This window comes from Chaetodon auriga, chromosome 10, assembly GCF_051107435.1.
Source record: "Chaetodon auriga isolate fChaAug3 chromosome 10, fChaAug3.hap1, whole genome shotgun sequence".
NCBI classification, from domain to species: domain Eukaryota; kingdom Metazoa; phylum Chordata; class Actinopteri; order Chaetodontiformes; family Chaetodontidae; genus Chaetodon; species Chaetodon auriga.
This window is the reverse complement of record NC_135083.1, coordinates 13113627-13133058: the sequence shown is the minus strand read 5'-3', so window position 1 is coordinate 13133058 and position 19432 is coordinate 13113627. Positions and strand designations below refer to the sequence as shown.

The 19432-nt window shown below is 43.6% G+C and overlaps 1 protein-coding gene across 1 annotated transcript; it reads left to right on the top strand.

Moving 5' to 3' along the window:
- Window positions 1-4831, top strand: hoxc1a (homeobox C1a). The gene is given in 3 exon segments (XM_076741822.1): window positions 1-43; window positions 46-615; window positions 4265-4831. Coding segments are annotated over 3 exon segments (1011 nt in total). The 3' UTR covers window positions 4663-4831.
- Window positions 4832-19432: the final 14601 nt, after the last annotated feature.

Genomic DNA, 19432 nt, shown 5'->3' with positions numbered 1-19432 from the left:
ATGAGAGGCCGGGCATGAAGTGAAACCCCGTCCAATGATTATGCAGGGGAGAGGTGATAATGACTTCCTATCAAGAGTTAACGGCCGAAGGGGAGAGTAGCCCTCTGTTCACGGGCTGCTGCCGAGCAAAAGAGGTCATAAACCGGGACCTGGACGGCAGGGCTCATCCTGAACTCGGCAGTCGGGACGAGGAGGGGAAACTGGAGGTTGAAGTAGCCTCAGGATTTAACACACCGCATCCACGGTACTTTACTCTCTCCAACAGTTTGACTCTGTGCACCTCTTTGGACAGCCCTCCTCCACCACCACCACCGTGTCAGACTCTGGAGGGCTTCTCGACACCGGCCTGCCCCCACTCGTCCCGTGTCCCCTGGCGGTGCAGGGCGCAGGGGCAAGGCTCTCCAGGACGCGGATACTGCGCGTCAAATCACAACGAAACGCTACAATCCGGTTTTGGGTCACTTCTGGACCGTATTCAAAACGACTCACATAATGGTCCCGAGATTCACGTCGCCGTAGGGAGTTCAGCTGGCTCGGACTGTAGCGTAGCTGCTCTGGATGTAAACAGTAAAACTTTTGGGTGGATGAGAGTGAAGAGGAGTCAGCACCGGGCGGGTAAGTTTTTGTTAACTGAGGGGGACTGAGCAGGAGAGGAGGGGTAAAGCAACGCTGAGACTGAAAATGCATTCAGGATAAACAAGTTTAGGATTAATTTTAAGTTTTGGACAACTTTCACTCGTAGTTGAGAAAAGTTTGGTCGAAGTTTTCTCTTCAAGCTTAAAAAAAAGAAAAAAAAATAGCTGACGTGTTTTGTGCGTCACCGTGCAGAGTTTCCTCTGTCGCCAACAAACTTGTTGAAGTGGAAAAAAAATGATATAATATTACTACTTTTAAAAGCAGATCAAAGGGTTTGACAGGCAGCAGTAGCTGTTTACCCACATTTGAATATGCACATGAGGACTTGGTTACTATTTCCTTAACGGTGCCACGTTAATGTCTGTTAGGTTATTTAACATTTTCGCTCCACCTACTGTCGTAGGCAGGATTCAGACTGTACACACAAGGAGGGTGAAGTACAGTAAAAGGCCTTCGTAGCCACAGCGTATATTCAACTCAGAAAATGATCAATTATTTACCCTTGCCCTCACTAACCAGTAGCCTTTGAATAATGCAGCAGACCACTGCCTGTCCAGGCTCACAGGAAGTTGAGTAAAACTTACTCTTGTAAGCTGGAGTGCTCCCTGAGTATTGATTAGTTGTCTGTTTGTAATGAAAGCCCTTGTGTATTGATTTCAGTTTGCAGCACCTTTACATGTGTCCACCTTTTTAACATAATTGCTGTCACAGATCATCATTTCCCTGACTGATGAGTCCTGGGCAGAGAGCCCACAGAAGAATACATTCCAGGCTTAAAAAAAAATACCGATAGCCTCCTAATGTGAAAAATGCCTATCAATCCTCAATTTTATGTGAGTTATAGTATCTTACATAGATCCTTCATTGATCAATAATGTCAGTTGACTGACTGGCCACTGTAGTTGGGCTGGGTTTCATAAATTTTACATGGATGAAGATTTACTACAATGGTGGTCCAGTCTTTTTTTTCCCCCACAGCACAAGCGTGCTTCTGACCCAAATGTTCAGTGACCAGATGCAGGTTGGTCATTACCACAGACCGCTTGTGATAAAAGGCCTGAGTTCCATTACAAGCGACATGACAAACACAAAACTGCTGCAAAATTCACAATAGAATGTAAAATGATGTGGATTTTAAACATTATTTCTGATGCTGCTGCATCGTGGAGGAAGTGTGCACAAAATGTGACACCAACACCCTTGATTTGACCGTATTGTTGCAAGATGCAACAAAACTAAAATTTCTAGCTTTTGATTTCCCTCTTGCATGTTCAGAATTCAGACTACCAGGTAAAATTATGTGCACTTGTGCAGCTCGAGAACGATAATTTCTGATTAAGACAGGAGGAGAGTGGCAAAAGGTGACACACTCCTTTGATTTGCAAGCACAAACTGACAAAAAAAATGCTGCGATGCTGGCAGCAATGTGCATTCACACACATTTCTAAACATTTTTCTCATGATGCTGCTGTAGGAGAAGCAATAGGTGACGTTTGATTCATCGTAAATATTGCAGTGTTGTAACATGCGGCAAACACCCGATTTGTAGCTTTTGCTTACCTACTTGCACCTTCTCCAGAATTTAGATTAGTGGGTAAACATTTCACAGATGATGCAACACTGAGAGAGACAAAAGGTCATAGCAGCATCTTTGACTCGTCTAGGAGTCATTTTATTCATAAAACACATTAGCCGCTCATCTGATCCAAATCTGTGCATTTGAGAAAGCCATTTGCTCACACCCACCCACGCACACAAAGAAGCCTCCTCTCAGTACTGTTGGTATCATTGTAACCTTTTTCTGTATCTCTCTGAAGGGGATCATCTGTAGGAGTAACTCATTAGCGCTACTGTGTAACTTGTAAAAAGAGTCATTAGTGAAAGTAAGCTTTCCTCTGGAGATTGTATTGGTTTTGGCACAAAACAAAGTCTTGCGTATTCTTCCATGTTGAAAGGCCTCCACAGACCTGCAGTAACCTGATCTCCTGGCTCAGTGTATATACTCCCAGTGCGTCATTCTTCAATTATGCTTTGACAGCACCTGAATTACTGTGGGCTGGATGCCCAGATGACTGAGGCAATGTGTATCGATCTATCCCTTTTCTTCTTCCCTCTCCTTGGCTTGGAAGGCCCTTCCATTCCCTTTGCTGGCTGGCTATTTTTAAGCGTGCAAGTCATTCCTCAAATATTTAGTTTGATTCTTTTATGCCTTCTGGCCGGCATCAATTCTATTATCTTTGGAGCCATTCATCAGCATGTGCATGTGATTTGCACTCCTGAAAGCTGAAGTTCATAATTACGTACAGTTCCTGTGTATTGGTTCTTCATATTCGCTGCCCTCTAATTCTCAGGCTCGCCTATCCTTGACATTCATTTTCTTAAAACACAGATGTAGACATTTATCCTATAACTGACCTTTCCATCTGCTATGCTTTTCCAAGTGGCTTGAGGCCTGTTAACCTTCCTCCCTATGAATTGTGGTGGGAGACATTGCATTACACCTGGCACACTGACTCCATTATGCAGCAGCAGCACATTTTCTCACAGGCAAAGACTCACTGACGACTTACCCACAATGTCAGCAATGAACAATCAAGATATAGCTGCAGTTCCTGTCATTCATTGCACATAAGTAGCATAGATGATACTTTAATGTGTGACCCAGAAACCTCAGAGGAAAAAATGGAGACATTTGTCATTAATGCAGTATTTGAAAGGATTTGTAAACTGTTAAACTGTCATTGACATAGAAAGGCCTAAAGGCAAATTATAAAGGATTCTGATGAACACACTTAATGGTCTGTAAACTTTATCAAGTTATTTTGAATCGCCAAACATTTCTCTACTTTTCTACATATCTGCAATATACAGATGCACATTTTGTTCTACTAGTTGGTGAACGTTGTCTATAGGACACACTTCGAAAGCAACAATTTACAATATAGATGTGAAATGTTCAAATATTTCAGAGTTAGAGGTGTTGATTCAAATCTCGGTTTTTCTGCCTGCAGTTTGTGACGTTGTTGTGAGAGATTACATTATATTGCACAGGTGTTTCTGGTATTATGTCCACACCTAGATAACACACAATTCTCCGTCTGCCTGTTTTACAGTGCCAAAAGAATTCGCAGTATGCCTATCAGCCATTGCTAAAGTTGATACCACAGTGAAATACATATGCAGACATAAAAATGGCTCCCGGGTGAAGACTTTAAATCAACAAACTGGCTCGAGGCCAATTCCTACAAATCAGTTTCTTAGAAATCATTTTATAGAATGCTTGAATATTTCTTTAACTCACTTCTTCAGTATCAAACAAACCTGTGATTATTTATTCATTTATTTTCCTCGTTATCACACAAATTACCAGGCCAGTATCAGATATATCAGATATAATACATGTATTGATTGAATTTCTGAGGATTTATACAGAAGTTAGAATTACAAACAAATGACACTGACCAAAGTTTATTATAAGAATTTTTCCTGTTTCAACTCTGGAATAATTTTTCCATCTTATTTCCTGAATATGGGCGTCTATAAATTTTATTCAGAGGGGTTTTGTGCTCCTTTTGTGGGTAACCTCACTGATCTTGCTGACGACTGTTTTCTGCTCCTCTGCTCCCAGCCAGGATGCACATGACCTGTGGGTTCAGTATCGTTGGCGCGGGCCTCGGTGCTGTGGAGGCTGGAAGCAGCAGCATCTGCACGGATGGCCATCCCACGGCGAATGGGGCCCCGAGGACCAGCTTCAGCACCAGGCAGCTGACCGAGCTGGAGAAAGAGTTCCACTTCAACAAGTACCTGACGCGGGCCAGGCGGGTGGAGGTCGCTGGCGCCCTGCAGCTCAGCGAGACGCAGGTGAAAGTTTGGTTTCAGAACAGACGCATGAAGCAGAAGAAATTACAGAGAGACGGGCTGCTCTCCGACCCGGGGCCCCCGGCACCGCACTCGCACGCCGACACTCTGGACACCTGCCCCTCTCCTGCATCGTCCTCTCCACAACACCTGCCCCTGAACTCCTGAGCCGCAGCCACCGCGCGTTACACAGCGAGGGCGCCTGCCTGCCTGACTGCAGATGTTTTGATTCCCGTTTGCATCGGTTTCAATCAGGCTTCACCATTATTTGCTTACCACGATGGGCGCTTATTGCAAGAAGCGCAATGGCAAGTTTCTTCATGCAAGAACGGGTCAAAACAATTTGTCATCCTCCCCGGCTTCAGACTGACGCTCTGATTTGAATATTAAAATCCAAGTAATTCCATTGCGCTCCTCTCCAGTCTACACCATGTAAACGAAGAAACAAAATTATATTAATTGTCCATAGAAACTGTGGCAGACTGTTTATTTATGCTGTGCAATTTATTCAGAAAACGATTTATTCCACATGACACGTGCTTCCTAGCTTTGTTTAAAATAACACAAATTAATTATTGTTATTTATTTAAGGTCCACGTTTGATAATGTTTATTTATTGGCACGCAAAGGAAATACGTTTTTAGTAAGTTTTACTAATTATTCCACCAAATCACAAGGTTGCTCTTACTCTTAATCCATTCCAGTTCCAACATCATGGAGGTTTCTTTTATGCGACCAGGCTGTTTGTGACAGCCCACATTTGAGGAAAAAGTCAGCTGCACCTGTTGGAGACAAACATCTTCAGCATGATGTCTTAGCTGATAATTATCGGGCTAATTTAGCCGAGCTTTATTGCTGCTTTCATATTGCAGCCTATTTTGTCCGGCTTTAAAGTTTCCAGCATGCCTCGTCCACGGAGAGATTAAAATGCCATAATTGACTGATAGATTTATTGACCTCTCGTATTTAGAGTATTGATCCGTGGTGGTCCATCCATTTCAGGCACAAATCCGGGAGCGTTTGCACGCATCTGTAACTGCATGTTAATGGCATGTAGAAATATCACGGTCGGGAGCTGTTGCCTCTTTTATTACCCCAATACATGCATCAGAAAATGATAATTTAGCTTGAACACTCATGCGGGAGAGCAGACAATAAAACGCTGTCTGTGCTGTTTTGCAGATCAACCAATAAATTGCATGGCCCCAGCAGTTCGAGCAGCTAAATATTCCTTCCAGATTCACATCTCATCTCATACAAAGTAAATGATTGTAAGCTCGGCTCTTAAACACCGTTCTATCGCGATGCGTTTCTGTCACGTTAATGTCTATTATAATATCAGGATATGAGCCATCAGCAGCATTAATTCTGTGCGAGGGAATATTTTTTGTTTAGCTTTCAATTAGCGCTGTTTACGTGGATATGAAGGCTGCCAGATCCAAAGCGGATATTAATGACAACAAAGGAATTAAAGTTAAGCAGCTGGGTGTTGTCGCTCAGAAATAAATATTTAAAAAAGGCTGGAATGAAAATGAATTAATTAGGTTAAAACCTTTAAAAGGTTTAAACCTTTAACAGGTGTCCTCGTTGGAATTTGTTGCGTAAATAAGACACTAGCCCCGAATATAATGATAGACAGTGGAGTGGACGTGAAGGCAGCAAGGCCAAGCTAATATATGCGGTTACACCAGAGTTCACCTCTCACCTCTTGACCTTTGTCTTGCCTCGGGACAACGATGACCCGGTCAGCGGCTCCGAGAGAGAAAGATGCACCATTAATTTGGGTGACCTCGAAGTCTGAGCTCTTTCTCTTTCTTTCCTTTTCTTTTTTTCCCCCCCAACAACTCGGAACGCTTTTGTTCTGGTGGTAGGCCTCTATGTCCACAAAATAATATTTCATTTCTGAATAGAGGGGCGACCAGGCCATATGATAATTGTTCATATTATAATTCCATACCAAGCCACATAATGCATTTTTTTCTACACCTAGAGCTAACCTAATTTTTGCCCTATCTCCGATTTTAATAAGCCAAAAAATATGCTGGCACTTTATAAACTGGATGAAAGAGTCTTTTCACCCAATAGGTTTTTGTATATAAACTACAGACCTATTTTTAATAGCAAAGTTGAAAAATTAAAGTCACTGGAGCATACTTAACACCCAATATGATTCCATGTCAGAGCCAGTCTAAACAAAATTTAGAACGACTATTCATTACATGCCCACTGCTTATATATTTCATGCATATCTGCTTGAATAATTCTAAAAGAATTTAGACATTAATCCCCTCCAAACAACATATCTTATGATGTTCATCTCATTAATATTGACTGAGGGCTGGAAAGGAATACGAGTTCAGACTTTTGGGTCGGCAGAGGAGCTTTTGACAGTGCAAACATTTAAAAGTTTTATTTGTAATTGATCTGAATGTTTTTACATGAAAGCCAGACAAGAAGTGTGCCGAGCTCAATTTATCTTAAATTTGCATTACGCAAAATGCACACCATTAAGGCAGCCTTTCTCTAAACAAAATAGTACAAAGTGGAATGTTTAACAAAACAATCAAATGTGTCCCTCTTTTTTTATGCAAATAGGCGTGCACTTGTGAAGGTTATGAGGATGATGACGAAGACAATGATGACGAAATGTGAGGATAAAGCCCATGAATATAAAAACATCCACTGTTCCTACTGAGAAGTGTGTTAGGTTGACCTTATTACAAACTCTTTTATCATCTTGTGCAAATATGTTCCCTTGCTACAGGGCTTCAAGTTACAGGTTGTAATGTGCACAGAGGGGCTTTGCAGCAGGTGTGCACTCAGACTTATTTTAAAATCCAAACTTACTTCATCACAGTTTTTGTTGTTTAATAGATTCATTTAGAAATGCACAACAATTTGAAATAGTAGCGAGAAAATGTATGGGGTGAAAAAAACTCATTATGAATTATAGGGATAAGGTGAAGGTGAAAAGAAGAGTTGATTTATTTTGGGTGAACTATCACTTTAATTTCATCCTGTGGCAGCTTCAGCATTTGCCTCTCAATTGATGAAAGGCGAACCACATTGTTTGTTCAGACCTGACATTTAGTTCGAAAGCGTTTGAGTGTGACTCTACTCTGATGAATTTGTGCTCTTCTGTAATTCCTTCCTGAAGATGTACGGTTGGTTCACAAGACTGACAGCTGTGCTGTGCTTATACACAAGTGAACACACGGTGAAAGGAAGGGAAATAAAACCAAATAACTCAGCCCAAAATCTACTGCTGCCACAGCTGCAGTCATGACACTGAACAAGTAAGAAATCCCCTCACGTTTATTTCCCTTTTCGCTTCCTTTACAGAGATAATTTCCCCGAATGAAATTCATTCCAAAATCTACTTTATTTAATTCATTAATTTAAATCAATAAGAAACATATTTATAATGAAGAACAATAGCTCAAACAGAAGTGAAGGTACCTGCTGTTTTTTTTTTGGTTTTTTTTTTGGATAAAACACTCCAAATGAGATACCAAACTAAAACCAGTGATGTATTCGATCATGATGAATGAGGCTATTGACAGTCTATTTTCTTCTGTATCGTCTTCTATTGCAAGTTACATTGATGTGGGCAGCTGTTGTAGTTCTCCTGAGGAGCACTGCTTGGCATGAGCAATGACAGAACATATGCAGCTTACAGAATAGCTTACATTACATTTTAAATTAACACATATAAGTGGGTTCCTTCTGAGCTCATTGTAATTAATGCTAAGTTGACCTAAAATTAACTTAATGCATAATATGCATGTAATATCCTCACCGGTGCTCAGGGGAATGAATTCAATTGATCAAGCTAAGCTCTTTCTAACTCTGTGTGAAGCATTTATAGATAGCTCAGTTGTTGTTGTAATTACAGATCATTTGAATGTTCTCCTCCTTTTTAGTTTTTCTGCTCATCTGATTTTACTGTTTTTCTTTATTTGCAAAGACTTTCATGCACTATTAGTCTTTTTGATCGGGCTCATTCACAGATTTGACTACCAAACAATTTGTGCATCAAGATAGTTGAAATGAAGTGCACCTGTTTTTGTGTGAGTGTGTGTGCCTGTGCATGTTTGGATGCCCTGTGTACAATTACACAAATATGTGTTTTGTTTCCTAGGTGCTACCAATAAAGCGCTCAAAAAGATACAAAGCACCTATTTGAATAATTGTTCACTCACACGCGCATGCACACAAACATATACAAATCCATACATCACACATTCTGACAGAGCCACACTGAACAACATGCACACCAATCCAGTCCTTGCCTCTCCTCTCCCACTCCACTCCAGGGAGCAGATGTTTGGGGACAGCTTACAGCCTCAGCGAATTTCTGTGTACAAAGCAAACAGCAGCACTCAGCACTTCTGGCTGCAAAGGGAAATTTGCTCTTGAAGGGGGGGGCTTTGAGTAAATGTAAGGTATCATGAGGATGCAGGGGGAAAAGAGTGAGAAGGGGTGCACGCAGAGGTGAAACTGTGTCAAGGTTGCAAGTCTGTTGCATAGGAAAATTCCCTGTTTCCTGAGACATCTGGTGCTGTGTGTCAGAGCAGTGCAGGGCAGCATGTACAGTACATACAGTATCTCCATGTGGCATCATGCAGCATCAATATAATCAGCCAAGGTGGTCCTGCTACATATCTGATTGTGTGGAGTCTCTCTGACCCCTCCCATGCAGCTCTGTCTACTCACTAGTTTGGGTTGCCCTTTCAAAAGTTGCACACAAGCATAAATTGAGGCGAAAAAAAACAACAAAATGAGCCTACTCAAGTTTGCTGATTCTGCATCAGACATCAGCTATAACCTCGGACCAGCTATGCTAATGATGCCATTGATACAATCCGCTGATTTAACAGCACTGGGCCTGTGGTGGTATGCATGTGCTCCACTCAGTTTGTGTCCTGAGGAAAATTGCACTATTATTTTCAAAAAAGAATCACTGAAAATATCCTCTTCTTGCTTTTTGATTTTTGTTATTTTGTTTGCATTTCATGAAACATAAGTGTATGATGTGAAAAGACTTCAATAAATACATGTGTTGTTTTCGATCCAAAATGTTTACAGTGCAGCTTTACCACATATGCTCAGCAAGATGCTGTTGCAGCCTTACAAATAAGCTCAAACATACACACATACACTCTTATGTCCAAACATGTGTGCAAGTACACACATTTTGACCTCTCATCAGTGTATTATAATCCCTAAACAAACCATCATAAATGAGCCCTGCGATGCTTATTTGTCTGAACGGAGGCAACCCCCTCCTCCTCTGCCCCTGGGGTGAGGTTGCCATAGTGACAGATTCATAGACATATGGAGAGAGAGGAGAAGGGGAGCAGGGTTGGAGGGGTGGGGCTGCAGGGGTGTGGTGGAGGGGGGGACGAGGAGGGGATGGGTACCGGTTTGAGGACGTTGGCGCTCTGTTTTTCAGATGTCTCTTTGTGTTTCATCTGTCAATCAGCCACCCGTGTCAGTCTGAGCTCAGTGAGGGAACAGTTCATGAACTTTTCTCAATCAAGTCTCTGTCAGGCGCCATCTTGGCTGTTCTTCATGAGGGAAAGGATTGATTCTCGTGTTGGCGTCACAGCCCAAAAAATACAGTACGTGCCGGGCCACCATAGGCAAATAATTCAGTAGAAATGTGTATTATTGAATTGATTTGCAAGGCTGTGCGCACATTTTGGTCATTTTGTTGTTTACACCAATGACCAATCAGCATTAGAAAAGCAAACATACAGATGTTTTTGCTCCTTGCTAATTAGATTCAGATGATGTAATCAACATTTCAGCCAACCTGAGGACAGCTTGACAGTGGACAGGGAGAAAGGGAGAGAGGGAAAGGCAGAGAGAGTGAGAGGAAGGGAGGGGTGAAGCGGCCATCAGGACTGGCCTTGCTGCTATAAAAACACATTTTTTCATCAGCCATTTTATGCAAAAGGGAAAGACCAGGTGCTCAATCAAACCTCACGCCTACTGTTTTATTTTTCATCTTCACCCCTCCCAGTGCTTCTCCACACAAACCTTCTGTGTGCCTTCGCGCTATCCTCACGCCATTCTTCTCCTCTCCTTCCCTCTCTCCGTGTCATTCGTCTTCCCTCCTGCCTCTGCGCTGCCTGCTCTCCAACTGATATGAGAGAGTGACCCTTGGGCCCTCAGGGGTCAAGTGATACAAGGTCATTGGCAGGTCATCTCTGCTCACTGGCTGACCTCTAAAAGGACTTCTGGAAGGAGCCAATCAGGTCTTGCTCCTTCCCCCCTAAGGCGGATCCCCCCTCCCCAGCTCATCAGCAGTCTGTGTCACATGACCAGGGCGAGGCGTCAGAGGGAGGATGATTAATGATGCTTTTAGTACCTGTTTAGAATGAAGCTGTCCACACCGCACTGTAATTACCCACTCCCAGGCGGCAGCTGCCCAACATAATTGCTTTTTGTTTGTTGACCTGGTTTATTGAGGAGAGAGATGGCTTTGGCTGGGTAACATGGTGCTATGTATGGTATACAGAGGTGAGGATGTATGCTCCAAATTTGGGCGACAGTGCGTGTTTGAGATTCATGTAAGCTACATACGTGTGAGTGAGAAGATGCATACCGCATCTGTGTGTACAGATCGGGGAGATAGAAGTGACAGGAAGGTGCTTCAGGCTCTATAGTACAAATCCATGTCTTAAAACAAAATCAAAATAAATATGCAATTATGCTATGTAACCACATGCTGTCAGGAAACACTGAGATATGCAACCCTCCCTCTTCAGGTCAAAGACAGCCACAGACCTCTTGCGCAAGGTTACTGCATACCACTGGAATACACAAGTATTACACATGCACAGTTAAGGAGGGGTGTGTTCTGTCATGCATAATTTATGTCAACGTCTCAAAAGCAGGGCCACTGTGTTGCTCTGAAAATTCAAAACTAAGTTCAGAGGGTCAATGGAATACCGTACCTAGAAAACCCCCCCCCCCTTCTCTGGCTACATGCCTAAGGCAAATATGAAAATTTCAGTACCTGCGGCGCATGCCACGAGGACAGTGACAATGAAACCCAGATAAACAGCCCCTCATTTGACCTATGGAGAGCATAAATTTACCGCCCATAAATCCTTGAGTGTTTCAGCTCCGTTTGGCGCATTTGCTGTGCCTCTCTACCCAGACAGAGAGAGGCAAGTGTCGGGTATCAGTGCTGCTGTATGAGCAGCTTTCATCCTGCTCCTGGTTCTCACATAACTCAGTCCTGCAGCCTTTATCACCGGCTCATAAATAACTAGGCTATCGCCTGATAATGTCCGCTTAATGCTTAGTCAATAAAGCCCACAGTAAGAGGGGCCTTTTTTAGCCTCTCTCCTGTACATAAATATAAACAGTGCAGTAGATTGATGTGATGGGCAGGCTCTTTCTACACTGGGACAAAAAGAGGCAGCGTGTGGGTCCGGGAGCTGAAGGTGGGCTGTGGGACTGCAGGTGTTTAGAGGAGATAGTGGGCTGTAATGAGGGGGCTGCAAGAGAAGGGCTGAGTGGATAGCCTTGACTGATCACCTGTGAAAGGCACATACACACATATACACACAAATGATAGCACACAGACACTAACTCGCAAAGGCACACACACACACACAGGCATACTCATTTACACACCCACACACACACTAATGCCATCATTAGTTAACCCATTGGTGTTGATGCCGGGTGCACAAAAGCTCATCCTCCCCATTTGAAGGGCATTAGAGCATTTTGATAAAGATGCTCCCAAATGAACAGCTTTTGTATCTTGTTAGCATCTTTTCTTAATCTATTGACACATTTGCAAAACCAACCATACTCTGCTACCACAGAATTATATTCAGGGTTGTAAGTTTCATTGTCGTGTGCACATTGCGGGGACAGTTATCGACCATTTGCACTAGTCATCAGACCATCCAATTCCAGCATGGCGCCAGCGGCAGCTGTAGTCGGTGTGATGGCTGGAATGGGATCAGACTGAGCCCTGGGGAGACAGAAGAGACTGACAGGGATGTTGCCGGGTTGAACGAGGGGGCTGATTGTGATCCATGAGTCGGTCATTGCAGCAGCACCTGGGCTTGGAGCAGCAGCTGGGAGAGATGGGCAGGATGACACAGAGTGGATTCAAAATGAGAGCGATGATCCAATCAGCTAATATTGACATACTTGGTGGTGTGCATTTGGTGGTTTGGTTGTTATATGTGCGTTTGCTCGGCACACATTTTGTCAGGCCAGACTCTGGTAATTCACCAAAAGGGCACAAATTCCTGATAATTTATATCCTCATGTCAAATCACGTTGTGAGATCTTGAAGTCAGTATTGTTTTTGGGATCATCTGGGAGATATTTTTCCTCTTTGACTTGAACTTTCATTATCACCAGATAAACATAATGGAGCTATTGTAAAAGACTTTTATATCGCTTCACTATGGCTAAGCTTGCCAAAACCACATTGGCTAATGATCACTCTCAGCTCCACAATGACTGAGGCTGCTAAACTTCAAGATGTCAGGCATGTGTCAGCTACAAAGAAGTCTGGACTAAAAATAAACTAAAGGGACTTTCCTGTGACATTTCATTTTCGCTCTCGTCATTGTGCTTTAACATTGTTCTGGCAATGATCAAAATGCCTTGAAGAAAACACAAACACAATTGTATACACCAAAACATGACAGCGGCAATCCATTATGTTTGAACTATCACTTCTCCAGCATGGGTGAGAAAGTTTGGCTCAAAACAAGGCATGTGGGGCATAAATGCTTCTGAGATCAAATTCAAAGCACAACAAGGAACAGTCAGATAGTAGGATTATCATTCTTCATCAGCAATTATCATCAGCAAGAATCTGGCAGATGAAGCAAGTCAATACATGTTTTCAGCTTTTATTTGTATCTGTTGCCAAGAGCTCAGAGAGTTTACATAAAAACTTGGAATGATGTAGAGTCATTCATCAAATCCACAACAGTACACATGAACCCTGAAAAACTGGTTTACATGAAATTACAGGAGTTTCTTGAGGTGAAAATATATCCAGTTGCATAGGTTTTTTGGTTATTACAATAAGCTGGAATCGTCTGTGATCAAGGAGATAGATTTAAATCAACTCGAAAATGGATTTCATAACCAAAATTAAAAAGACAACTACAAAAAAACAAGACCATGGTGTGCTGTAGGGATCACTCTTGGGAAACAACAATGAATTCTAATTAACGCAAAAAATGTAAGGCCATGTAATAGAAATTAATGACTGACCACCCAACCTTGAAGCTGCAGGAAGGACTATTTCCTCACTGTAGAGATGCTAGTTGCTCTCAGCGTAGCGCCCCTCTTAACGTGCTTGAGAGTTAGCAGCAGTGTAACAGCTATTTTTCAACAAAACACAAAGAGATGTGATTATTACAAATGAGTTTGTCTGACTCTGGGTAAGTAATACAATAACCTTATTTGATAAAATGTTGGGTGTGCTTAAATGCATTAAACCCAGTGTGTCTACAAAAGCATCACTGTCATCTACCGCTCATGCTGGACCACATTTATCAATATTTGCCTCAGTGAACAGCACTGGAAGATTTTGAAAAGGGCTTTTTTGAAAATGCTGAAAGTGTTTGTGCAACATTTCAAGATAATATTGCTTACATTTCTTGTTGTTTGTGGATTCTGTAACAATTCAGACAGCGTATTGCTTGATTGATAATTGTGGTGATTGATTTTGAGCTCCCCAAGGACATGTTTGGAAAAGCAAACTCTGATAAAGCCTTCAAAACATCGCTAGAAGGCAAGGTAGAATTCAAACCACACATACAAACATCTATATTCCTATTTTACCTCAAGTTTGCAAGTTTGGGTTTAAAAAGTATAGCCACTTAAGTAGCCATCTAGTGACTTGAGCTTCCCCTCACAACTTCAGGCCACTGATTTTACCTCGTGCAGGTGGGGAACCCAAGCATGAGGTGGGGCAAGGGCCAAATTTAGGAGGGAGGTGAGCTAGGAGGTGCCCACAAACTGGAGGCACTGCTCCGAATACTGCGGCAAATGAATCTCCAGGGTAATGGAGACAGAACTATTGCAAAATTAGGAGAGACATTAACTGGGGTATCAATAAATAAACCTCTAATTAGGAAAAAAGAAGCGGAGCGGAGCAGGAGCAGCAGCACAGGGGGAGAATATCAATGCCACGCTCACATCTGTATGCAGGCACAGCTCTCTGGTGAGGGGCCGGGCCTCACGGGGGCTTCACCAATGGTATTGGCTCACCCATCCATTCCCGACCCTCCATGGCGGAGAGCGTGCCCACTCTTTGACTGTGCAGTGAACCCAGCACACCCTCCCCCTCCTGCCAAGCCTCCCTCCAAGTGCAGCCCCCAGTTTCTCCAGCTCTCCTTCTCTTCTCTTTTCTCCTCGTCTTTTCTCCTCTTCTCTAACCAGCTTATCTGCACAGTGCCCTGAGTGTGCTGCTGTGCTCTGTGACTTCACCATGATTGATTGTGGTGGGGGTCCTCCACTCCCTCGGTGAGAGAGAAAATGGAGGAGGGAAAACAGGAGAGAGGGGAACGGGTAAAGCAGAGAAGCCTGGAGAGAGAGAGAGCCTATGATGGGTAAAATGAAATGTCCGTGTCTGCACACATGTATGTGTCTCCATCTATTGGTATGGAGTATGCTTATGTAAAATGTGTTTATGTTGGTAGGAATGAAGATAAACTACAGTCTGTGCCCGCCCCAAGTCAACATGCAGGTATGCATCCAGTTGTAATGTGTCAGGATTAGTTGGGTGTCTGGCCAGCAGAGGGATGTGGAGGTGCAACCTAGGTATAGGTGGAGGCTCAGGCTGGAGGGGTGCGTGGCGCTGACCGCTCCCTGTCTCTCCCCCTCTGTTCCCTGGAGGGTAATAAAGACTGATGACAGTGATGCTGTGCCATCCGGCTCCACAGTCTCCACTGCACAACCATTTGCGCCATCATTTATCCCGCTCCCCCCCTCCCCGCTCTAATTCTGCTTTAATAACCGCCAGCTCCATTCATCAGTGTATTGACGGGCATGACAGGCGGTGCGGCACACACTAACTCCCTGCCCTTTACTCGCTCACAGCCGGGGTCAGCGCGAGGTCACACAGTCAATAATCACAACACACCTCACTGTCACCTTGGAGGGACTGCATGCCCTGCATATCTATCCTCACGGATGCCCGAGCTCCTCATTGACTTTACTGCTTAGTACCCAGCGCCGCGCACATTTGTTAAAAGCTATGGGCAGAGTTAGAGCAGCACCACAGGAGACATGCAGAGCAGAGGAAGTGTTGATGCTGCTCCACTGGTGATCCAAATATGTGAACATTGACTCTGGTCCATTAAACTGAGTCAGATTCTTCCAGTCTTGCAATGTCAAAACGACTTACTCTATTAAAGTGTCTATCTTTCAACACTCTGAGAGTGAGACACAACATCATATTGACACTTTGCTCTCACACTTGTGTTTTGAAGGGGAATGTTTTGGAGGCTGGCTATAGTCATTTGTTACAGGTGCAGCCTCTCGCTCTCTCTCCTTGGGCACTCACCTCTTCATATGCAAAACATGTCCTGCTGTCCTCAAACTCCAGCACAGTTTGTTGCCGTGACACATTTTTTCTTCATTTCATCTTGACAGTGACATTTATGTTCATTTGCTCTGTGCAATTGTGAGGCATCTGGAGAGGCTGTTTCCCTTTTTTTCCCCTCCTCCCTCACCTCTTTCCTTTTTTTACTCCTGACAAAAATATTAATGCATATTTGCATGCCACAGTGACTAAGCCCTTGATGAACAGTTGGATTTTTGGGAACACACAGAGGAAAAACACCTCTGCAATTATACATGGCAAGAAGAGTGAGGAGTTTGACAGAGTCTACTGTTTTTAGATAGATTACACTGTGCCTGGTTACTCAGAACATAGCCAGGATCAGTGGCACTGGGAACCTGCATCACTCCATGAATCTTATGATGCTGCTGAGTATGGTGGTGCTGGGAGTTGTGGTGCACTGGGGAGCTGAACATGCTGCACACTGCGCTGGGCCAGGTGGCACCCACCCTTCTTCCTCCCCCTGATTTATCCGCAGGATCTCACATAACCCACAGTCCCTTTCCTGACCCCGTCTGCTCACACATACTGACAAACAAACACTACGGAGGGACAAACAAGAAGCCCCGTGGGGCACACGCATGCAGATAAAAAACAAGCAAACAATGGCATTTATTATTCACTGTAAAGTGCAAACACCTCCCAACCCCCACCCCCACCCCAGACCTACTTCACCTTCCCTGGCCAGGCAGCAGCAGCAGCCAGGGGTGCGGGTGCTGAGGGCTCTAATCCGCCGTGCAGGTCCCATCGGCAAGGATCATTGAGCTAATTAATAACGTGGCACAGAGAGGGATGGCAGTCATTAAGGAGCCACGGCTGTGTGTGTTGAGATGCTGTGGGCTTCTGCATGGGAGTTTGTGTGCGTGTGTGTGTCGGGGGGGTGTATGGAAGGGTGGGTGGGTGCAGGGAGGGGGCACTGCAGACACAGGGACTCACTCCGGCATGCAACCCTTTGATTCATAATTCACAGAGGCCAAGCAAACATGAAAGCACACCATTATACAGCCAAACACACATGCACATATCCAAACCCACATACGGCACAGATTATAAATGCATGCACACCACACACACATTTAGACTTAACATAATTTACTGTAATGAAACTTCAAATAGACTCAGTTGAATTTGTGCGAGGGTCAGCCAGAGTGCATTTGAGCAGGATTTCCCTTTCTCTTTGTTATCAATGACGGCAACTCTGTGTGTTACTCTAGTTAGACCACACCGTAACTCAGACACAACCGCAGCAGTACAGTTCTCCATGGGGCTCTGTATAAAACACTCTACTGCACCAGCAGAGCCTATCATTTCCAGTCTGAAGCCATATGTTAGGAGGCGCTGTATACATCGCCAATATTTACTATAGGCTAGGGGACCAGAAGGCTAAGAGCACTTAGTTGTGTGAGGCAGCCCAATAGCTCAGCCTGGGCTAATGAAAGGAAACAACAGGAGCAATTAGCAGTGTAAACAAACAGCTCGCTGAGGCCCCAGTCTCCAGCCTCCCCCCTGACAGCAAAGGGACTGGCAGCCTGGAGTAGGAGGTAATTGGGGGAGCTAGGAGCCGAGACAAAATCAATGGCAACGCATGCACAGACACAGCACGATTACTCACCACCCTGCGTCACAGCCCCGGGGACTCAAACACGACAAGGTATTGTAGCAGGCTAGCAGGCTTGACCCCATGAAGCTTACGCTCACCTCAGGAATTGATGCTTTTACTGTACCTCACTTCAAAATGTGCACATGCAGCCACTGAAACATTAATTTCAGCACATGGACAACAAGACTCAGACACAGGCACCCAGTCAGCCAGGCACTCACTGACAGCTGACACAACACAGCTTACAAGCATCGCACTTTGACCACTGCCCATACAGGGGCCTAACGACCTTCCTCTCAGTCTAATTGATCTCATCTTGGTGCCATTTATGTGTCTGCCTGTACACTAATGTCTCCTACTCACTCACTCATTGGGAAGCATCAGCGTCAACACTGCGACCATGTGGCTGCGGCCTGCAGACAGCCGTGCAGAAGCCACGGTCACGTATGTCTCCTCCCTCTCCCTGAGTGGAGCTGCAGGGCCGAGGGGCATCACTAATGCACAAGGCTGGCTGAAACTTCGACTCTGCAGGGCACATTCTGCCGCAGGCGTTGGGCTTCTCCTGTCTGAGTGCTGGCCAAGACAGTAATCAGCAAGGGAGACTTTCCTGCAGAGTTTGACAAAAGTCTCCTATACATCCATTATGGGATGTTTTTCCAAGTGCAGGTTTAATCTGAATCAGGACTTGTTGGCGCTTGTCTTGGGCAGCATGATGACATAATGGCAAGAGCACACTAACGGAAGAAGTATTAAGATCCTTTATGTATGTACAAGCACAAATAACTCAACATAAAACTGCTCCATTACAAGTAGATGTCCTGTATTCAAAATTCTACACAAAGAGGTACATACGCATTATGTAAAATGTACTACCCATCATGTGGAATGGCCCCTTTCGCAGTTTTATATCTGTACATATTTTAGTATTGGATTATTATTCATGACATATCAACATGTAAGCAGAATTTAGATGTAGCTTGAGGTGGAGCTAATGTTATTATTAGTTGTCTTATTATTATTGGTATGATGTTTAATACTTTATTGTATAATATGGTAACATATTTCATAAAAAGATTCTATATCTTTATATATAATCTGAATCTGCAATGTGGCAGTCAAGCAAGTGGATCAAAAAGATTATAAGATCTCAAAATTACAGTAGAGCTGAAATGATAAATGAGTCGATCAACAGCAAAATAACTGTCAAATTTGATCATTTATTGTCTTTGGGTTTCGGACTGTTCAAAAGAAGATGTCTCCTGGGACATTAAGAAATTGTGATGGACATTTTTCACTGTTTTATGACATTTAAGGTTTAGCTGATAATTGGAGAAAATAATCTGCACATTAATCAGCAATTAAAATGAACATTTGTAACAGCCCTTGAGGATGGTATTCAAGATATTTTCCACTACTGGAGCACACAGCAGAGTGTATGGATTAAAGCTTTGTCATCGGCCTTGACCAGGACACTGAATCCCTCTCCAGGGATCCCACAATGTGACCATGTGCTCTTCCCTGTCCGTGAAAAGAGAAATTTCTGATATGACTTTGAAAGTACCACATTTTATTGTCATGATTCCGTCTTTACTGTCAGTGATGGTAGGATTCAAGATATTGGCTTATTCTGCTCTTAGCACTTGCAAGTTGCACTTCTTAACAGCATCAGCAGAATGCCAAAACTGTGAGGCAAACTGAATGACTCAAGACTG